Source organism: Numida meleagris, chromosome 2, assembly GCF_002078875.1.
Source record: "Numida meleagris isolate 19003 breed g44 Domestic line chromosome 2, NumMel1.0, whole genome shotgun sequence".
Classification (NCBI taxonomy): domain Eukaryota; kingdom Metazoa; phylum Chordata; class Aves; order Galliformes; family Numididae; genus Numida; species Numida meleagris.
In genome coordinates this window covers 63,922,771-63,945,835 of record NC_034410.1, presented here as the reverse complement: position 1 = coordinate 63,945,835, position 23,065 = coordinate 63,922,771, and the positions used below count along the sequence as shown (strand labels likewise).

Here is a 23,065-nt window from a genome sequence, read left to right as displayed (position 1 = left end):
TCCGTTTGTAGATGAGTTCCTTCGCATTACACCCCCCCTTCCATGAAGATTTCAATATGCATGCAGCTGTTTTTAATGAGGAATGTGTTTTTACCTTTTAAAAATCAGCAGTGTTTCTCTTTTATTTTTAAACGATAGATCTTAAAGTGCTTTGAAAAAGGTACGTAGTTATAATGGGGTTAAAAATTCTTATGAATGTTCAAACAAACCAGGGGACAACAGCGCATCAAAAACCAATGACACTTTGGTGCTCTAGAAAACATAACTCTAGGAAAGACAGGAGGAGACAAAGTAGATTCACCAAAAGCAACACGGTATGCTGACAGTAGCACCAGGGACTGAAATCAAATATTTCAACTCTCAATCCAACACATTTATTTACCAGATACTAACCCACCACGGTTCACTTAAACCACTAAAGAATTGAAGAAGAATTATAACTAATGAGATTAAAGACAAACAAACAAACAAACAAGAAACACCACATTTCAAATTCAAGAGTCTGCTCAGAAAGCCTTGCACAAGTATGGACATATCCCCTTCTACTTCAGAAGTTTAATGTACATAGATCTGCATGATCTTCAAAAAGTGTATGTGCCAGATTTGTTTTCACTTAAGGTTGTAAAAGTGCAGAATTCCTCCACTGAACTTTATGGCATTGAGCCACATACACCTATACATGAGATCAACAGTGGGGCCATGAGGTTTCACATGAATATGTCATGTATCAGCAGTATAGGCAACACACGCAGCACAGGAGAAGTTCCCAAAACTCAGCATTTTTTCAAAACTACTGGAAAGAGAAGGAGGATTGGGCATGATTGTGAAAGAGTCTTCAGAGAGGGAAAAAGAAAGAAGGAAGGCACCACCTTAAGCTGGAGAAAGTGTACTGAAGGTGAGTTATATTTTATTTCATTTAAAATATATTTTAAAAACATACTGTGTAAAAGAATTAGGATTCTAAATAATTTATTATTTACATTAGCAAATGCTGTTTGACTGTTATTCTACAGATAGAAACGAAAAGTCTGCAAAGGAAGGGAGCTGTACCAACTTCTTCAGGACAACGTAAGCCCTACTACAAGGAAACACGTTCAAAATGCCCTCTTTCACTTTTCAATCCCTTCCATTTCGTGTCTGCAATTAGATCACAAAAAGCCCAACAACAGGTCACGACAGTGAGTGCTGAGCTCTCACAGTGAGAGCTGGGAGTTCATAGTGCTCTACAAGAGAGTGACCCCAAGGAGATTTTAACCTTGCACTACTCAGTAGTCAAGAGGCTGCAGGTTCCAATCCTGCTCGTGCTCCCACTGTCACCAATGCATTCATGTGACAACAAGGCCTGCACCCGGCCCCACAGGTGTATCTCAGAAAGCCAGGCAGACTCCTCAAATCAGGCTGCCCCAGGAGTGGGTGTTTTTCCTACCACTGTAGGCACGCTGTAGCTTATCGTTCTTTTTCAGTCCAAACATGCCATAAATCTCATTGGCTTCCTCCCCATCCTCTGGGGAGAAATATGCATAGGGAACTATCTCTCTGATGTAAACAACTGTAAGCACCATTCACATTTTCTGGTCCACATGACAAAATTCATATCCAAGTGCCTGTCGTAGCCTTGACCGCTCTTAGCAGGGCAGCTCAGCTTTCCCATCAGCTTTCCAGACCTCTGACATCATTCAGGTACCTAAACATCATGTGTAGTCCATTGCAATGCCAGCTACTGTCTGCTTTACTGCTCCTGGAAAGAGGGAAAGAGTAGTCATCTCTTCAGTGATTATATAAAAACCCTTGATGAAAGGAAGTAAAGCAGTCGGCTCATGTGTTCTGTATCCTGGAGGCACTCAGTGGTGTTTCTGACATCTCATGTAAGGCACCAGTCATCTGGTAGCTGAGCAAAAAGTGACCTGCAAGGCCTCCATTAAGCAACTGCAGAGGGAACTGACAAAATTCAGCTGGTTTGCTTGCCTTCTCGCTTACACAGCATAAAAAGTGTGGGCACGACATCTGGGGAAGTTTCTGGTGGTATCCTAAAAGAGGAAGCCTCAACTTGCACTGCAAGCCAAGAAGCATAGGTGACAGCACACCACAGCACGAGTTCCAGTGGCTCTATCAGAGCTGCAGTTACCACAGACATTGCAGAGATTTCCTCAAGCCCCAGGAGGCCTCTGCTGTCTTGCTTTCATGGAAAATGAGTTTGTTGTTCACAGGGAAGCAGTTACCTCCTTACAAGACATCTCTGCAAGACACAACAGAAGGCCAGACTACAAAGCCAGCTTTGTGGTGCACTTGCTGCAGCTTCCCAGCTGTTGATCTTGCCTGCACAGCCTTATTCACAGAGATGCAATGCTGGAGATAGCAGAGCCTATGGACGAAGAGGTTGGCTGGATGCTGGCTGATCGTGGCATTAAACAGTCTCAGTCCAGAATGTCAGTCTCAAATGGGACCAGGTGATAGTATGTCAAATTGGTGACATAAGCTGTTGGATCATCACTGTCTTCTAACTCTGAGGTAAAGTCACTCACACTTTCAAACCTAAGGAGAAATTAAAACAAAACAAACAAAAAAAGGCATTAAGTCATAGAATCATAGAATGGCTTAGATTGGAAGGATCTTAAAGACCATCTGGTTCCAGGGGCAGGGCTGCCCCCCATCAGCTCAGGCTGCCCAGGGCCCCATCCAACCTGGCCTTGAGTGCCTCCAGGGATGGGGCATCCACAGCTTCTATGGGCAGCCTGTGCCAGTGCCTCACCACTCTCTGAGTAAAGAATTTCCCGTTAACATCTAATCTCCACTCTTTTAGTTTAAAGCCAGTCACCCTTAAAACCGTTCTCTCTTTTCCTGTCATTCTCAGAGTATGTAAAAAGTCAGCCTCCCTCCTACTAATAAGCTCCCTTTAAGTACTGGAAGGCTGCAATGAGGTCTCCCCAGAGCTTTCTCTTCTATAGACCAAACAAGTCCAGTTCCTTCAGTCTGTCTTCATAGGAGAGGTGCTCCAGCCCTCTGATCATCTTCTTGACTCTCCTTTGGACCTGCTCCAACAGCTCCATGTCTTTCCTGTGCTCAGGGCCCCAGGGCTGGACACAGTACTGTAGCTGAGGCCTCACAAGGGCAGAGCAGAGGGGAACAATCACCTCTGTTGCCCTGCTGGCCAGTCCTCTTTTGATGCAAAAAGTCATTAATGTTGATTGGAAAAAAAAAAGTCATTAATACAAATTAAAAAAAAATGAAAGTAGATGGAATTGTAAGGAAAGTACTGAGGGAAAAGGAGAAGCCTAGAATATCTGAAGACTAACCCCTGGAAATTTTTGAGAAAAGACACTTCTGAGAGGGTCATTTGGAAAAAGAGCTGCAAGCAAGAATGCCTCTACCAGTATCTCAGGTTAAGTTTCTGAGTAAATTCAACATGTAGACTTGCTTTCCACCAAAGTAGTGTTGCAGTAGTAGTATTTCTAATGCTGGTTTACAGCATGAGCTTTGCGAAACTCAGTTTGTAAGGCAAAAATCTAGAGTGCCAATTCTTTTTTTGAAATCATCAGCGTCTCACTCCCTCTCCTGGCAGCTTGAAATTCAAACATACACAAGAAGTTCTCAAGCAAAGTCCATGAAGATCAACCGTGAATCATGAAATTACAGTTTCTGTGACATCAGCCTACATATCATTCTCCTAATGCAGAGATCAGAAATTACATCTTCTGCCACTTATGTAAACTAAAATTCAGCACTCAGTAAAGAGGGCTGAGATATAAGTGAAAACCATTTCGCTCCTTGCTCTTAAATGTAACCCATGGAAATGTATGGGCAAAGCAGTTAGCTTTGAGTGAAACAAGATAGTTATTCCCTTATACAACTGTGCCAAAACACAGATACACAGCATGTCAGGAGAGCAAATTCTCAATCTCTTTAGATAGCAGTCTGCAGTGAAATGGGCTTTTTATGACTTCTCTCCAGTATGACACTGAATCTTCACAGCACTTGTCATTATAATACCTGAGCTTTACATCTCATGACATCTAGTTACTATGTTCAGCTGAAGATGAGCTGGATCAAAAACATGATTAATTCATTTTCATCTCCTAGGCCTTTTCTCCTACTAACAAATGAATAACTTCCTGGGACATAGCCATTATCAGGCAACTCTGGACACCTCTGAAATTAGAGTTTTACGAGTCTAGAAAAATTTCACAGAAACTACCACCTTCTCCTCGACACAGCCACGTTTATGAATCAGCCATAGGACAGTGAGAACCATGGCGTACGCACACAAATCATCTTGTCCTCTGTGACTTTCAAAGCTACTAGCATTAAGGAAGGAAGCAGCAAGTGAGCTCTGGAAAAGTGAGTCATGAAGCTGAGGTCCACATTCTTCCATTTTGTTCTCATAGCATTCGGCGGTGACACGAAATGCCTCAGTTCCCACACAAATGTAGAACGGAAACTGCCTTTGTATCCAGATTGAACTTGTACACATGAAGTGAAAGGGTGAGAATCTCCTCCCTGCATTTGTCTTTGTATAAAGCCAAATGTTTAAGACAAATAGGAAACAACGACTACAGCATCTGTCCTACAGAGTCTTGCTGTCTTCACTATGGCAGTTGGACTCGTGCAGTTAAATAATGCAACTGCAGATGTCCTTCTAACTTCAACCTAGAGAGCCCTAAGAATCAAGTACATCAGAAGATCTAAAAAGACTGGTAGGATAAAGAAACAGATAACATCTCCCACTCCTACCTCTTCTCAAAACTCAGTTTCTTGGAAAGCATCACAGCTTATTGGATAGCAGTGTCCCTAAATCCTGGAATGTACGAAGACAGATGGCTCTGCCTCTTTTCTACACTCATGCTTGGTCCTTCTCAATCTCAAACTATGAGGACCACAGCTTTTTGAACAGAAACTCGTGGATTTTATCCTGCAGTGCTGTTGCTGTGGTCTTTACTTTTGACCATATAAAAACTCAATGTCAACTGAGCTTCAAACGTTTATTGCTTTCATTTCCCTGCTCCCTCCAAGTTGTTTGCCTGCCTGCATGTGTGGGAACACGTGCAGAAGGGATTTGACTTAGTTTTCAGCAATCACTTCCCAGCTGATGCTGTGCTGTCTTACAGAGCACCAGTGGTCCAGAAACAACAGGTTATGAAACACCAGTGGGGCAGACAGAATGACAATGCCAGAAAAGGAAGCAAGAAAGCTATTTGGACTCAGCTTTTTTTCTCTTGCTAATTATAGAAAATTAGACTATTGCAGCTGGAAGTCCACACAGATTTTGTGGTACTTCAGTCCTGCTGATAAGGTACTACAAGCAGCATGTGAGGTACAAAGCAGTGACGTTCATATGCTGTGGGAAGGCAGAAAACATTCCTTGCTGCTGGAAAGGAAGTGCAGGCACAGGAGTCTGCAAAGCAGTGCTCTACAGTGTTTGGAGGATACCAAACCCAGTAAATCAGAGTTACAGCTAGCAGCTGTGTAAGACATCAAACTACCAACAGGTCTTTCCCCAAAATAAAGTTTACAGAACTCTCACCACATTATGTGCAAGCAGTACCTGAACAGAACTCCTTCCATCTAAGACTAAAAAGCACAGGAGCAGCATTTCCTTTTCTTGTCAAGCGTAGGATTTTGTTTTCCTGGAAACCTTCTGCATTTAACTTTACCAGTTCCATGCTGCTTTTGCACTGCCACACAGGAAATTTTCTCCCGTGGGCAACAAGATGCTTGTGCCAGCACCAGCGCTGTCCTGAAAATAAACACCTGTGACTGAAGCAAGTTTGCCAAAAAGGCAGCATGTTCAGCTCCAAAGCCTCTGCTGCCTGCTGCTGGCTGGAGAGAGAAGTGCAAACAGTCCTGGTAGAGGAAGGTACTTCTCTGCAACAAAACCAAAGCATTTGGATGCATTTATTTACCACCTTTGCTTTGCGAGCACTGCAGAGTACTGAAAGAAGTAAATAAATAAGAGCTGGTTTTGCCACATGGAGGCTGAGCACACTGGGTTCACCACATTTTGCAACAACAGGGTATTCTGCCAACTAAAACTAGAGAGAAAATGAAGGAAGCAAAAAGCAACAACAGAGTAAGAAATTCCAACTTGCAAAAAGCTGATAGTTTCTTTTGCCAGAAGTTTCAGACTTTTCAGGTGATGGGCCAGTTGGTGGCTAACCCAGCAAGCAATCCAACAGCTAACCAGTGCAGCAGGGCCTTAGCAAATGAATGCTACCAGGTGCTTCTATCCAAAAAATACATTTGCTTTGCTAAATGTCTGATTCAAGTACATCAGCAACCAAAATCCATATGGATTTTCACTGAAAGGAGAAACTCCCCACTTGAGGATAGACAAGTCCACAAGGAATTAAGTCTAATTTCAGAATAGAAAATGTGAATTCTGTAAATCCAATTCTACAGAAAACAAAAAGGAACTGCATAGGGTTTTGAAAGATTTAAAAACTTCCTTTCCAGGTTACTAGCCTACACTTAACAATACAGAAAACTTTTCTATTTTAAAAAAATTCAGTCTTTACAAGACAGCTTTTCTACAAGAGTGCCATTACTTCCTGGCCACTACCTCCCAAATACAAAATACAGCTATAGAAGGGCAAGTTTAGGTCACCATGTACAACAGACGTTTAAAACTTATTAACCTCTTTGTACTTGATTTAACTTCCTTCAAGGGAGTTAAAATACAGATGCACAAAGCTGAGCTGTTATTTTGGATTTATTTCTTCCACCACGGTTTCTGGGAAACCACACCTACCACTCAGTTTTTATCATATTAATATTTTCCTGCCGTAGTATTTTCTGACTTTCTGCGTAGGATGAACACTGGGATGACAACTAGATGACAGCGGTTTTTGATTCCAGACCAAGAAGTTTTACTTGGGCCAAAGCATACTTTTAAATAAAAACCTCTTGAAATAATAAAAATGAGGCAGGAAAAGGCCTTCTTTGGTAATCTGCTCTAATTATTTCATAGAATCATAGAATGGTTTGGGTTGGAAGGGACCTTTAAGATTACCTAGTTCCAACCCCCTGGCTATAGGCAGGGACACTTCCCACTAGACCAGGGAGACCATTTATCACTCTCAATACTAAAACGTGATCTACTATAAATTATGAACTTTAATGACCAGACATTGGCATCATAGAATTATGTCCAATGCATCATTTCATCCTCTTTAATACAAGCTTATGAATTTAAATGCTGTTAGTAAATTCTAGGCTCAAAACAGTGAGTGTTAAACACTCCTTCTAATAAAAATTAACAGAAGGACTTTGAGAAATTGCAGTGGAGCCAGATACATTCCAGACTCTGACAAAATCTTGTCAAGCTCTAAACCCTACTGCAGATTGGCAGTGATCACATTTCAAACACAGCAAGATAGAGCCTTGAATTCAAAGATAAAGCTTAAAGATAAGGCTTTTAGTGCTCTTTTCCCATCATTTTGATTGCTCTAATGAAAATGTAGGTCAATGTTTCTCATTAAAAATATTTAAATGCTTCATTACTTGAAGACCACTGAAACATCAAGCACTTTCCATGACAGAAATCAACAGGAGCTGACTTCCATCAGTACCCATCTGTCAATACAGCACTGACTTAAGACCTAAATGAAAGCCTTCCTGGTTACTGGTCTCTGACCCCAAAATACCTACATGCATTAGCAGGCAGAATTTACAAATAAGGCTAATCTAACATCCTTCCTCCTTAAAGAGATACATGTCTCAGCAACTCAAAGAGCGTAGCAGCAACTGAGCAGCTGCCCAGCTTCCTTTGATAAAGTTCAGGGATGTATTTCCCTCCTCACAGGATGGTGTTTTGCTTCCCTAATAAATATTTGGGATAGTCTGTCTGCAAGGATCCTTCAGTTTCCACATTTGGGCTCAAGTCAGCTCTCTTCACAGTCATGGAAGAAAGAAAAAGCTCCTCTGTTCTCACCTAACAGGATCCCTATGACAGCCACAGCTTTTTTCTTACAGACAGGACCAATCGAGGTCAATTCCCAGAGAGTCATTTTATCCATTTTAATGGAAAGAGCTGTGAAGCCTTACCATCAAGCCCAGTAATCTTTAAACAGTTAGAATGACAACTGCACCAATCTTGCTCCTATACAGAGAGTAGCGTCCTGCTACAGAAACAAAGAAAACCCAAAAAGTGACTGTTTATCTGAAGCCCGACAGCATTAGTCGTGGACAAACCACACTTACAAGTGTTCTGCCGAATCTACATCCAGGTGCTTCTCTTTTCCATTGGGTATACTGTGGTCGATGACTATTGTTTCGGTGTTTGCTAAACAAAATCCATTTGATCGCATGATTTCTGTCAGAAGATGAAAGGAAAACAAGATGAGAGTCCAAAAACCAGAAAGGTGGAAATAACTGTACATCATACGTAGTTGACATGATGGTGAAAAGGGATGTGCATGTAATATTGAACATCTGCACAGGAAAGCAGAAACTGAGTTTGCTTCACAGCTTCTTACACCTACAATTACCAGTGCTTAAGCAATTTCATTCACATCATCAATTCCCAATACAGAGCATTTGAAGCAAGGCCCGGTTTCAGTCCCACTACTGCCAGCGGCAAAATACGCACCACTTTTAGCAGAATGGGAGACCATCCATATAGTTGCAATCTATCATTTCTCATAATTATATTTCTCTTAGACTGATTTCCAAGGCTTAAACAAGTTAAGCAGGAAAAAAAAAGAAAAAGAGAAAAGAAAAAGACAACAACAGCAGAAAGGAAATAAAAAGCTACCTTCCAAATTAATTGAACAACCATCATTAAGTCATGTAAAACAATACTGTCTTCTATGCTGCCCTCAATTCTACTTACTTGTTTGTCACTGTGTAAGAAGTCTCCAGTCCAGAATAGCTAAACTTACATCTAATTTCACTCACTAACTACCAGGGAAAGTGTTTATAACTAAAGAGCAGCATTTGATGTGAATGAGAAATTTAACCATGTCAGTATTACACAGAAAGGGAAACTAGGTAAATAACAAGAACTTTTTCTAATCATATAATGTCAGACAATGCTGGGGCCAACACAACAGGAATGTACTTCTCTAATCAGTGGGAAAGCAGAACGGAGTGAGGAAGGAGGTAATTTTGTAAGTGTACGTTTGCATATTACTGCATAAAAGTCAAGCCAGAACTCACTTCCATATTTTTCTGAAGAAAGTCAGTCTGTATTGTATTGCGGCCTGCTTCAGCAGCATATGTTTGGGGGTGGTAAAGACATGGAAAACCAGCAGAATCACACTTCTGCCATGACTCATTTTGAGCCAGCATTGTGTTGCAGAATACAATTTACACCATAAATTCAAAGTCAGCTATCATCAAAGAGGGGGAGCTTTCTCTCTTCCCCATCACTCATCACTCTGGACAGGACTACATGAAGGACAGTTCGTTTTTTCAGAGATCACAAAATTTGTTTGTCTGTTTTTCTGAGTCTGCAAGCCATGCAGAAAGCTGCACTATGACCAACAAGAATGCCACAATTCTTCCTAGTGTCCTTGCCATGACCTAAAAGTTAGGACACTTTACTGCAGCGTGAACCGCTTTGCTAACATTTACTGCCATCTACTGACAACAGTCAGACTCCAAAACCATTCCCAGTGTGCAATATTCAGATGAGGCAAATATCATTTTATCATCAGATTTCCACCTAAGTGCTAAAAATTTATTTGCAGCAACCAGTTAAACGATGAAACAGACTACCACATGGTGCTTTTGAATAGCTGCGTAAGTCTTCCTCCGTTCTTCCTCCAATTAATTAGGTATGACTCGGCTACTAAAATCAATTTAGATCACTTTAAAACAAAACACATTATTTTTCAGCTAATATGGTTTCCACAGCTCCTCTACATGCAGGCTGGCAGGAGGCTTCCCTTTACTGCTAGCCTCTGTCTCTCAGCCAGACACCCTCACTGTGAATTTAGATCTCTCTTGATCCTCATCTCTCTGTTGTATCCACTACACACTGACATTCATTGACACTTGATGAATGTTTGTGGAGACCAACCAGTGGATGTGAGCACAGGGAGGCGGTAGGTGGTGCGTTTCAGCAGTGGTGACAGTGGGTCACTTCTGCTGATGGAGATGTTTACAAGTGCAGCACGCAGGCTCTTGTTCATTGCTGGTGAAAATGCAGAGCTAATGGTGGTGACTGTGTTGAAAAATAGTGTTTTGTAGCTGAAACTCTGCTCTAACAACTAGTGTTACTGTGCTTTTTGTATCTGTTGTAATTTCCATGGAAATAAGTAGGAGACACTACTTTCAGAGTCACCTATGTTCTTTCGGATCCCTCATTTCATAATAGGCAGGTGCAAGGACTCACACTGCAGCTCCTGTTCTCAGAGGGTAGCAACATATTTCAGACAGAAAACAGTGAATATGCTCTTGGAGTTCAGTGCTGAAAACATTTCTGGATGCTCAGAAGCAAAGCATGTAAACCACATCCAGCCCTTGGACAATGACTGATGTCAGGAAACACACACGAGAAATTTCACCTTTGATTCCTACATCAACTCAAGACATCATCCAAAGCTCCCTACTCACAACTGGAACATTAAACACTCTTGTTGGCTCCCACCTCTCGGGCTCAGGGAGCCAGACCTGCACCATCCCCTTTGAGGTGTGGCCCCCCGGAGCTCTGCTCGATGAGCACTATCCTGTGCTGCACTGCATCCTGTGCTCAGGGGCTCTATGAGAAGGCACCAGACTGGCTGGCAAGGCCACATTTTTCACTTAGGCTCTGTGTTAGACACTATGTTTCTAAATAATTATTGGTGGGCTCCTATGCAGTTTGCCATTTAATTAAAAGGATATTTAATGCATGACTAATTTGCTTAGTATCAGAGCTCCAGACCACTAACAAAAAAAGAAGTCTACCCTGTTCATGAGGTCAATCCTTAAGACATACTGTCTACATCTTCAGCATATTGACGCATTGCCTAGTCATTAACCAAAGTACTGTTAGTACCTATGAAACCTGATGTATTTCATGCTAAAGATCTTTTGCACCATGGAGGACTATGCAGTATTTCACTCTTATTTCAGTCACCAAAATAAGAGATTTTGGTGACACTAAAACTGCCACCTCACTGGACAGCTCACAGACTGCAAGCTCCTAAGGAGAAATCTGCAGTTCCCACCAGGCTCAAAGGAAACTTTTCAACAGAGAAGTACAAAACTATACACACCAAATGTCCATACACCTTTTAACAACAGACAGTAGCAGACTCAGAGAGGGTGGGCTGAAAGGATGGGCAAGTATAGAGTGATACTGCTCTCTAGTTTACCCTCCAGCAGTCTGTGTTTTAGAAACTTGCTACTGTCTCCATCTGTGACAGGTCTCAATGTACTCTTCCCCCATTTGCTAGCTTAATTCCTTTTTGAAGTCATTTATGCTTTCAGTTCCATGGTATCCTATGACAATGACTTCACTCCCTAGCCAAGCTCTGGATGAAAACAACAGAATATTTAACCTTTATTTTGTTTGTTTAGAGCCTATCATCTGCCAGCCTTACTGGATAACTGATGCTCTTGTTTGGTGAGAAGTACAGGATAATCAAACCTCCTTCCATTCATAGCTTTGTAGGCTGCCATCATAACCCTACTGTTATCTCTTTTCAAAGTTGAAGTGTAGTTCTTTGACCTTTTTCTTAGAGAAGCTGTTCAATGACTTAAATCTCTGTCCTTTATTAGTGTGTTTTAAGATTTAATTATTTCCTGTCTGAGGTAGAGAGACTAGAATTGCACACACTGTGTTCAAGGTGTGGTGTTTCTTCTTCCTTCTTACCTAATACTATTTAATATTCTCACCACTGCTTTTGCTAGCTGCTTGGAGAAAGAACAAAAAGAACAACTAATAAAGTCATTTTCATTCTTTATTCTTGAGATGACTGCTGGAAGCAAACAACTCTTACCTGATATTTTAACTGGACTTTGAAAGCTTGGCTGAATTTTATGGACATTGTCATTCTTTAGAACTTGGTCCAAAGGAGATCTCTCAAAGAATGTGAGGACTACTTCAGATCTTGAATACTTGAAAAGAGAAAAAGAAAGAGAATTTCATTTTAATTACCAACACTTTGTTTCTCTTCTCCCTTTCTATCTCTTCCTAGTACAACAGAAAGACTTATTACAAGCAACTGCCTGGAGACATCATTACATGGCTCTGGCACTCAGCACTTCTCCAAGACACTCAGTGGACTGTTGCTTCTTTTACATTTTGGCACAGACCATCGCTTTCTAATATGCATGCAAGTGTGTGTCACCATCAAGGCGGAGTCAAGCTGGGCTAAGCATGGAACTTGGCTTACTCACCTTCCATGGCATGTTTATTATAGTCTTCAGAAGCTTTTCCACTTCATTAAGTCTGGCTTCTATATCATGGGCTTCTTTTATTGTGATGAGCCCTAAAAACAAAGTAAACAGATTGTGGGCATAGGCTTCATACACATTTTCACGTGTACACACACTTCAGCAGCCAGAAGCAGCAGCTCAAGATGTGGAAAGAACTCAAATATTATGCCTTCCAGAAATAAGTCTTTTAACCCACACTGATGATAAAATGTGTACCCAAACAAAGGTGGGTGTAGTTACACAGTCTCAGGCCCAACACAAGTTCAGCTGTTTATGATCACATTTAGGAGCTGCAAGACAAACAGAAGAACCACCTACACCCTCACCCAGTTTTGCTACACAGCATTGCCAGCAACGATAATGAAAATGCCTGTTTTCTGCTTCCCAGAACCATGATTCATCCTTTTTCTGTCAATAAAAAGCAGAAGAAAACCTAAGAAAGCCAAAAATCACAACCCACAGATCAGAGGAAAGGACTATGCACAAGCTAAACAAAAGGCTTCAAGAGAAGACATGTATTTCTCTGAATGTAAATCCCAATGATAAGTCCACAGAACATTTCTCAGTACCACATTCTTCAAGTGCAAAACAACTGTTTGGTGGTTTTTTTTGTTTTTTGGTTTTTTTTTTTTTTGTTTTTTAATTACTGAATTATCACAGAGCTGCAGAAAAGATTAGCATGGAAATTTTGTGTTCTGTTGTCCAGAATGATGCATTACAACGCTTCTAATTTTGAATTGCTCGATAGGGTGATTTTCAAGTGTAATACCACATTCCATATATATACTCTGCAGGGTGTCCATAGCTTCCCTCTCTCCTAGCAGGCCCAGGGAAATTCAGCACAGGTCATATGCATGTACAGGAAATATGAGGTGAAGCAAACCCCAGTATGTGACACCTCTCTAACAACCCCTTTATTTCTGGTGTTTCAACTGCATTTGTTCTAACTCAACCATTGATTTGGCTCTGCATGCATGCAGTTTTTCCAGCAAACAAGATACACACGTGAACTGAAATACCTAAGAGACTACTGAAGTCAACAAGATTCACTGGTTAAAACAAATAAACACATAAATAAAATAATTGAAAGCTGGAGCAGAAAAAAAAAGATAAACCAAAAGCACCTACATAAAAATGAAAATTAAAAAAAAAATGAAAAAAGAAAAAATAAGCCCAAACTAGACATCTGCAAAGCAGTATGTGAGAAGTCACCTCAATATACTAAAATTGTAAGTGCTAAACTTGTCTAAGTAAGTGCAGTCTTCCTTGTGCGCAACCATCTCTATTTAAAAGACAAAGGTACAGAAAGAGCTGTCAAACCCACATCATCTGGGGCCAACATTCATAGAATGTTTCTGCCTGCATCGGCCCATGTTGTGTTAATGGTGTGATGTGACCACATATAAACTTTCCAGGCTAAAGTGTGACTTTGAAGCTGCCAGCTCTCCTCAAATTACAGCTCTGAATAAAACGAGATTGTCTCTGGAGCAGCCAGGCTTACTTGATGGTTGTCACACAAAATAATAAGCTTTTCTATTGCTTGACATCCCTCATTTTGCATTTTTTTTAGTGTGTCAGCTTCACTGCCACCTCTTTGGCACAGCACGCTCCCTCCTCTGACAGCAGAGACAGGCCTACAAGCACAGCAGCAGTGTATCCTGATCTGGCTGGTGTGCACCACAGTCAAGTAGCTTTGCACGGAGACTCTCTGAAAGGCTGTAAACATGAATTAACTCATCTGCGTGGGTCCACATACTGTGTGTTAGCTGGGTTGTGCTTGATGCCTCAGCCCTGACCTGCAGACCAGCACACTTCATCTTCCTAACTGCTGGGTGTGCACAGGCCTGGGCGGCTCCGCGTTGCCCCATCCACAAGTATGTGCCCATCCCACATCTGATGGAAGGGAAAAAAATCCACCTCACCAACAACAGTGTGCTGTGTACTCTAAGGAAAAGGAGCCAAGCAGTTGGGATTTTCTCTCATTAGTAATCAAGAGAGGCATCTGCAGCTCCACACAGCCTTGCTAAGCCCCAGTGAGAGAAGCCAGGCAGGCCTGCAGCCTGCGGCACCTCCACAGCTCACCCCAGGGGAGGCTTCACAACAATCTGCCTTCACCAGGAAATCCAGTCCCACATCCTTCTCTCAGGCTGCTGGAGAGGCACTGGCACGCAAACCCACTGGGAAACTGGCATGGAATGTTCTAACATCCTACACAGTAAACACAGTTTCCTACTGAAGCTTTTACTAATATTAAAACCAAAAGGCAGTCAGCGTAGGAAGGAGAGTAAGTGATACATCTGCATGGAAAGATGCCTTTATACGTGCTGAATGGCTGTGGATGTGCAGCTCTGGGGTGCAAAGCTGCTGGCCCACTGTGGTTGGTTGCAGGGAACTGAGCTTGCTGGGGAGCGGCCTTCCTGTGCTGCAGCCCAAACACACAGAAACCACTTGACTGCCTATATATATGCTGAGCCCTGTAATTTCTTCTGCAAGAGCTACAGAGATTGTAAGGACCTCATTTATCGTCAGTCTAAAAGGCTCTGTTTTTAAGAGTTAGCAGATGTGCCAGTGGTTTTCAACTCGTCATGGGCTGTGATCCCACAGCCTGAGGGACTGCTTACAGCCCAACATTTGTGCTGCCCTTAGCCAGATGCCGCCTGCCCAGGCATTGGGAGGAGTGGAGCCCGCTCCCTCCACTTGCTTCCTTCCAGCCCCCGTGGCTGTTTGCTGTCACAAGCCCCAACAAAAACGTGCCATGGTGTCCCAAGGTGAGCGCGCTGGGCTTGCTGTACATACATTGACCATGTACGCAGCACAGTGGTCCACAGCTCCTCACAAGGGGAGCAGAGGGGCAGTGCTGAGCTCTGCTCTCTGGTGACAACAACAGGACTCGAGGGAATGGCATGGGGCTGCATAAGGGGAAGGTCAGGCCCTGGAACAGCCTCCCCAAGGAAGTAAATTGCTGGAGTTCAAGGAGCATTAGGACAATGCTCTCAAACATTCAGTTCGAATGTTGGGTGGTCCTCCGTGGAGCCAGGAGTTCGACTCACTGATCCTTATGGGTCTCTTCCAATTCAGAATATTCTGTAATTATGAACAATCTGTATAGCAGCTACAGAGTGTCACAAAGCCTCTGCCTCTGCCCACAGAGCAGAAGTATGTGCCTATCCCTCCATCTTTCTGAGAACCTTTCTTCAGGCAGCTCACCCTAAAACAAAGAGAAGGCACTAATAAAGCAGCCAGTAGCCTGGAACCAGTTGCGCTTTCTTCCACTTGTTCAGTATGCCACAGAGCTGAGCTCAAAGCTGGGAAATCTCTCAGTGAGGTCATGGTGAAATGTTGTTCTCATGCCTTTCCCTCTGCCCTGGCTGCTGGCTGACTGCTAATTGAAAACATGTGCAAACTCCTCCCAGGAAAACTTTGCTCTCTGTCTTGTTACCCATACTGTGCTTGGACAATTAACTATCATTTCAAGTGATTTAAATACTATAAACACCTGTGTTTATAGGGCTTGGTAAACGGGAGCCTTGCTGGCTCTATTTTATTGATTTATTTTACTACAAAGCCTTCTGCCAAATACCACAAATCCCTAGGATTTTTTTCGCCCTGCACACAAGGGAGACCACACGCTGGGTCAAGGGAGGGACAATACAGGCACATTGTGTGACCAAGAGTGGCACTTGCCCGTACCTGAGGTATTTGTTTTCAGCAGTGTTCTGCTGTGTGCACAGCCCCTGCAACCAGCGACCTAATTTCAGGGGAGGAGACACTCCCTTAGACATCTTCCCTGCCCCTTTCCTAACCAAGAGCCCCAAGCAGAGTCCTTAAGACTGGATGAACAGGATTTGCCCACAATTTGAGACCACGCAGACATAGTAACTTCACACATAGCAACACATCTGTGGAAAAACACAACACAAACAGCAGCACGGGCCTGCAGCATCCTTCCTGCTCTGGGACCCTGGTGCCAGAGCAGCTGCAAGAGCCTCACAGATCAGGCAAGCAGCTGTGTCCCTGGCATGCTCAGCTGTGGTGTGGGAGAGAGGCCCAGAGCTGAGAAGGAGCAGGAAACGAGCTCAGCAGATGAGGAGTACGACCTGGGAGCCAGTTAGTGATGTCAGCATCCAGCCTTGACAGCCTGTCTTATTGCTGCCCTATGAGCCACCAAGTCTGCAACTAATGACATGCTGACAACCACTTCTAACGCACCACACAGCTTGTAATGAGATTGTGACGTGGCCCTGATGGGTGATGCCCTCAATGAGCAACTTGTCAAAGGAGTCCTTTAGGGCCTTCCAAGGAAGAGTGAATCCATTCCTAAATCAAGTATGTCTCATAAATCACTCCTCAGTGATGATTCAAAATCATCTGTTTTTCTGGAGAGGTGTTGCTATGTACAAACCACTATGTGTGCATGACCTCAAACTGTGGGCAAATCCTGTTTCTCCAGCCTGAAGGACTCCCCTTGAGGCTTTTGGTCAGGAGAAGAACAGAGAATATGCAAGAGATCTCCTGCTTTCTCCAAATTAGTTATCGAATCATAGAACTATAGAATCATTAAGGTTGGAAAAGACCTCTAAGATCATCTAGTCCAACCATCCACCTACCACCAACATTGCCCACTAAAAACTTCAGCAAGTATAGGCAACTGAGAAAGAACAGAAGCCAAAGCGTACTTTTGAAGATATGTGCAAGATGGAATAGTGATTCTATTAATACTATGTATTACAGTATGCACTTAAAGATTAAAATATTGCATTGAGCTCTCCTCACCTAATCTTCTCCCCAGCCCCTGTGAGGAAGATGGCAGAGTAGATATCAAAGTGAAAAATGGAAGAGCAGATAAATACATGCAGAAATCTCAATGTGTTTTGCTAAATCTCCACTGCAATGAAGATTTATGGCCTATAGATTCTTATCTTGAGCCCATCCTTATCTCTTCGCACAAGTCCATGAGTGGCAATTAGGGATTACAGATCTTTAAGGAAGACGCCTAAACTGTCTTGCACAGATGACTGCTACTCTGGTCTCTCTCCTGACCAGACTGTATGGCTTCAACAGGAGACATACTCCTTTTCCCCACTTACAGTATTTATTAATACAATAATGCTCAATCTTTTATACCTTGTTCCCTCATTACTCCTTCTTTCCCTCAGATACGTTCAAACTCTCGTGTATAAGCAAATCGAGTCACGTTCCAGGGGACAGAGCAGGAAGGTCTCAGACATGTGGAGGTATATGCTATCACAAAACGATGCACAACAAAAGGGATTTCAGGCCATCAGCTGGTCCAATCCCCCATCCAAAGGAGGGTCAGAGCAAGCTGCTGGGAGCCATGTTCAGTTGACTTCTGCATATATAAATGCTGCTAGAAGGACAAAGGAATATTCAGAGGCAAAAAAAAATCCACCAGAAAAAACAAGATGGGAAAGATTGCTTCACACAACATTTCTTCAATAATTCTGCAGAAATAACACCACAGGAATCCCTTCAGTCCAAAGACGTGATAAGATTCAGAGAAGGGCAGATAATTAGAGGCAATGAGGGATATCAGAGCACCAATTACAAGAGACCAGGATACCACTTTTCTCTTCTCTGTGGGTGATTTATACTGTCTTCTAGGGCATCTGATTCTCATCACGTGGAATAAGGTCCCAGAGCTGTGGCCGTGGCTTTAGTCAGGCAGCACTTGTAGCTCCTCGCTGATGCCTCTTCCTTAATTCGACAGCACTCCTCTCTCCGGGGAGACACAGTTGCCCCTTCCCACACAAGGAAATCCATCCACCTCATGCATATGACAAACCACTGCAGTCCCTAAAGCTGTTACAAAGGGTTTGCTATTCATACAGTATCGCTCACATGGTACATCTTGGTGGCATTACTCAGGGAGTAGAGAAAAAGATACGATGGAGTTGAAAAGAGGGATGCAGGAGGATGGATGTTTGGACGTTGAAGATATTGAAATAAATCTGTTAGACACTGAAAGACAGAGAGCTTTCACAACACTGCATGCTCTTAGCTCTAGCACAAGCCACTGCTTCCTTGACAGTTCACACAGAGCAGATGTAAAAACACGGGTGGCACAAAGCACAGCTCAAACTGTCCAAGTGACATCACCCAGAGCAAGGGCTGTGGCCGTGGCCACCTGAGGGCCCTGGCACATTCCTCAGCTAAAGCTGAGAAGCCCAGACCTCCAGCTGCTGGGCTTTCCATTCAGGGTTATTAAAGATGTGGAAACGGCACCTCCCAGTGACAGACCTCAGCAGATAGCCCTTCCCCGCAGAGCTCCCGCCTTGATGCCTGATGAGCCACAAGAAACGAGATGTCAAAGAAGCACAAGATAAAAGTGAGCAAAGCAGTCAAAGCCTAATGAAAAATGCAAGCTCCTACAGCCAGTTTCAGTGCTGGCTCCTTATCAGGTGAGACCTGTCATCAGAAAACAACCTCATTTCCATTCCTCCCCACCAAAATCCCCCCATACACGCTGCCTCAGTCCACCAAAAAAGGCAACTTGTGCCCAGCTTTATAACGACATGGCAAGCTTTGTTTATCTCCATCATTACTGATGAACCATGAAATTCAGCTAATAAAGAAACCAACCCCAGAAGCCCCAAACTCAATTTCAGTCTCACAGCACTGCTAGACTCTGATAACCGAGAGCAGCATCCTTTGTCTGCCAGACAGATGCTCTGAGCGAGCCCCACTAATGAACTGTTGACAATGTCAACAATGGGAAGAGCACAATAGATGCAGTGTATTTATCTGCACTGTCACAGCACCCAAACAGCTGCTGTCTGTGGAAAGCACTATGCTGCTTCAGTGGAGTTCTCTCTCTGCATAAAGCACCCTCCCAGATGGCCCTGTAAACAACAACAGCGTAACGCAGCATATAGAAAATCGTAAGTGATGAATACAGCATTCACAGCGAAATGTGCAGGAAAACATCATGTTCCCGGATGGATCTTCAGGAATCCTGCTCTGCACGAGGCCTTTGGGCTGCAACCCTGGAGGATTTCCTAAGCACTTCCTGGCGCATGGCTTCCTGGTGATGCAGGAAAGAGCTGGAGCTCGGCATCAGCCACCAGGAAGGGCTGCCCAGGGGCTGCTGCAGGAGAGGAGGGAGTTGCACTGTGCTACAAGCATGCTGCAGGCGCAAAGCTTCCATAGGAAGGCTCCTCTGCGGCTGGACAGCTTTTATGGTTGGACAAAGGTTGAGAGCCAGCATGGCAGGTGATAAGAGAAAAGCTCTGGGGAGCCACAGATAAACCCCGGCGGCAACAATCAGGTGAGGGAAACCTGAAGGGGAAGAGAACCAAAGGGTCTGGCACTGTCAGGAGTTGGACTCAGTGATCCTTATGAGTTCCTTCTAACTTGGGATATTCTGAGATTCTGTGATTCTATGCCTGCACCAAAGTTGGGGACAGATGTATGATTGCATTGAAGCTTGGTCAGGTCTTAAAATAAATCTTATCCAAGAATCCTCAGAAGTAATATTAAGGGAAAACAGGAGCTTAAAAGAAAGAGTACTTTCCCAGATTAATATTTCACTTCCTACATCTATTGGGTCTGTTGCAACTACTGCTAAATCACTGATTTTGAGTCAGCTTCTAAGTCCACGGGGCTGTCTTTCTCATAAAGAAATTTAAATACAAAAGCAGTTCACTCTGCACATAGAAACAGACAGACCAGTGGCATTAAGAGTGAACCAGCCCATGTTTTTCTGTGATCTTCTTTTGTGCGCTTGCCTGGAGGAAGGGAAGGGCACATTTCAGACACAAATCAGATACCAGCAGTGAATCATACTCAGTCACACTGTGGGTAGGCACCTACCAGGCCCTGTTTACTGGCTCCCCGGGAGGATGCCTGAAGTTGGCCCTCAGCATCACAGCGCACTCCAGATGCATGCATGGAGTGCACTTTGACACACGATGTTGTCAGTTCTTAAAGGCGTGTCACAGCCCCCAGGGCCTCCTCTTCCCTCCTACCAAAGGATGGATAAGGCAACAGCAGGTGTAGAATGTCATACCTCCCATCCCCTCCTCTGCAAGCACTCGCGCATCCAAGGAAGAGGAGAAGGAGTGCACAATGGTAACAACCGGCTCCTGCTGACACTGCTGAGATTTGAAAAATAATCATCTTTTTCGTCAAGAAGTTAGAAAGGTGAAAAAGCTCAGCCTTGCACTCCTCATACCCCTCACATGTAGCATACTGTGGCCTGACCCAGCTGCAGGATAATTCTAGCTCTTTTAATGCTCCTTAAGGAAATCTGTAGGAGTATTTGATTCCTTCAATGCAATGCAAATTTGGTTTGCAACGTTTTACCACTTCCTCCAGATAAAAGGCCCAGCTAATATTCAGATTCCTTCAGAATGATAAACACACACACACAAACATATTTCTTATGCATATACACAATGTATGCATGCATAAGATGTATATATGAAAATATACACACAGATGTATATGACTGAATGCTCACACACAAATCTGTGCCTTCGCCAGGTGTTTTTTGCTGGGTTAAATATACTGAGCTTCGCTGCAGGCAGCAAGACCTCTGCCTTCAAACAGGATATGAAGAAACCACGCGTACCCCGGAGGTTTTCTAAGGGCCACCTATGCCTCGTGCAGTGTGCACTCACAGTCAGACTCTGCATCAGCATCACTTGGCTAAATGGGACTCTTATTCAGGTTGGATATTAAGAATTCTTCTTCTCAGAAAGAGTGGTGAGGCACTGGAACAGGCTGCTCTGGGAGGTGGTGAAGTCACCGTCCCTGGAAGTGTTTAAGGAAAAAGCAGATGCAGTACTTAGGGACATGGGTTAGTGGGCAATATTGGTGGTAGGTGGACAGTTGGGCCAGATGATCTTAGAGGCCGTTTCCAACCTTAATGATTCGGTTTTACGATTCTATGTCCCAGCGTCATGCAGTTCCACAGGCTGTGGGCAGTCACTTTAGAACACAAGCACACTCAGCAAAGTCATTTTTCTTAGCGCAGGAGCAGCTTCATTTTACGGAGTGTTACTGAAATTGTGAAGCATGAGGTGACTGCTGAGAAGCCACTCCTGACTGTAGTCCGTCTATGCTGCAGAGTGAACCCCCACCTCCTCTCCAGCCTGAATAGATCACCATCTGCTTCTATTAGCTTTCCATTTTTCAAATCCTGGACTGACGCTTCGCTCATTGCGGATTCTACCAGGGTCTGGTACCAAGGGAAAGGTGGTTGAAGGTTGCCGGCTCCGAGTCTTATGGAAGAATCAAGGATGCTTCCTCTTTCATAATTTGCAAAAGCAAAGTTTGGACGCAATTAAGAAAGGAGAAAAGGGCTGCGGGCGGCCTCGGCAGGGAAACAGCGGGGACTAAGCCCGCTCCGCCGCCCCCGGCCCCGGCCGCCTGCAGAGGGCACCCGGCACCGCAGAGCAGACGGGGCGACGCCGCCGCCTCGGGTTGCGCCGGGACCCGGCACGGAGCGGGGTCCGCTTTGCCCCATTCAATCCCCGGTGCGCGGAGCGCTGCGGCTCCGGATGGCGAGCGGAGAGGGCTTCCCCTAAGGAAACCGTACATCGGATACCGGCTTCTCCCCGCTCCTGAACTACCCGGACAGCTAGTGAGACTGGAAAAGCGCACATCGATCCACAAGATAGATGCTCCGTGCCGCCCGACGCGCTTGAAATAATTCAGAGCAAAGCGCAGCACTGTCATCGAAAATATTCCCCAAACGTCAAACGCATTAAAAGCGGCCCCCGAGCGGCGCACGGACCCCCGCAATCCTCCCCGAGCTCGGGTCGCACCCCCGGGCTGCGCCAGCCCCTTCGGAAACCAAAAGAGAGAAGGAGAGCGGCGCGGACCGTTCTGCAATCCTGGCTGCGCAGAAAGTTATGCGAGGAATTGCGCTCGCTGCACACTCGCTCCGACCACTGCCAAGCGACGCAGCCTCTTTTTTCTTTTTTTTTCTTTCCCCCAGTCCCCGTGGCAAACAACATGCCGACAGGCGGGGGCTGCCTGCCGCAGCCCTTCTCCCGCAGCCTCACGGGCCCTCCCGGGGGGACAGCGGCGTAGGGACCCAACGCTCGCAGAATCCATAATAATAATAAAAACGGCGCGATGGGAACCAGCGGCCCGGGAGGAGTTTCCGACCGCGAAAGGCCGCCTCCGCGTCCCGTCCCGTCCCGTCCCGCCGTTCGCCCCCTGCCCGCCCCGGGCACACCCGCCCGCCCCACCCGGGGGAGGCAGCGGGTAGAGGCGAAGCCGTGGCCGGACCTTGGAGCAAAGGGGAGCGGGAGAGCTCGGGCCGGTCCTCGGGGAAGGAGTCGAGGAGGCGCTTGAAGAGACGGCCCAGGTCGGAGTAGCTGCGGTGCAGGTAGAGGATGTTGCGGTCCGACCACTCGGTGCGGATCTCGTAGAACTCCTCCTCGTCGCCCCGCCGGCTGATGATGAGCCGCCGGATGCCGTTCACCCAGCAGCCCCGCACGTACATGTTCACCAGCGAAGTGCCCTCGAACACGGCCGAGGCCATCCCGCCGCCGGCGGAGGGCGAAGCGAAGCGCCCCGCCCGCCGCCGCCGAGTTAAGGGGAGGAGGAGGAAGAGGAGGAGGAGGAGGAGGAGGAGGACGGGGGGTGCCACCCGGCGCACCCCCCGGGGCGGGGGAGCGGGGCGGCCCGGCCCCTTCTGCTCCCCCCCTCCTCCCCCGCTCCTTGGCAGCCTGTG

At 44.9% G+C, this 23,065-nt stretch overlaps 1 protein-coding gene across 5 annotated transcripts in view; it reads right to left on the bottom strand.

Moving 5' to 3' along the window:
* The window catches only part of PXDC1 (PX domain containing 1), a 123,071-nt gene continuing 100,357 nt past the window's right edge, over positions 352 to 23,065 (bottom strand). For 4 of the 5 annotated variants that reach the window (XM_021389206.1, XM_021389207.1, XM_021389208.1 and 1 more), the window contains 4 exons: positions 12,322 to 12,413; positions 11,922 to 12,039; positions 8,194 to 8,305; positions 352 to 2,532 (listed from right to left, as the gene is read on the bottom strand). In XM_021389206.1, the coding sequence (XP_021244881.1) occupies positions 2,415 to 2,532; positions 8,194 to 8,305; positions 11,922 to 12,039; positions 12,322 to 12,413 (440 nt within the window). In that variant the 3' untranslated portion in view covers positions 352 to 2,414. Of the gene's footprint in view, positions 2,533 to 8,193; positions 8,306 to 11,921; positions 12,040 to 12,321; positions 12,414 to 22,617; positions 22,995 to 23,065 lie in introns of those variants that run through there. The other variant, XM_021389205.1, reaches the window with a different exon arrangement.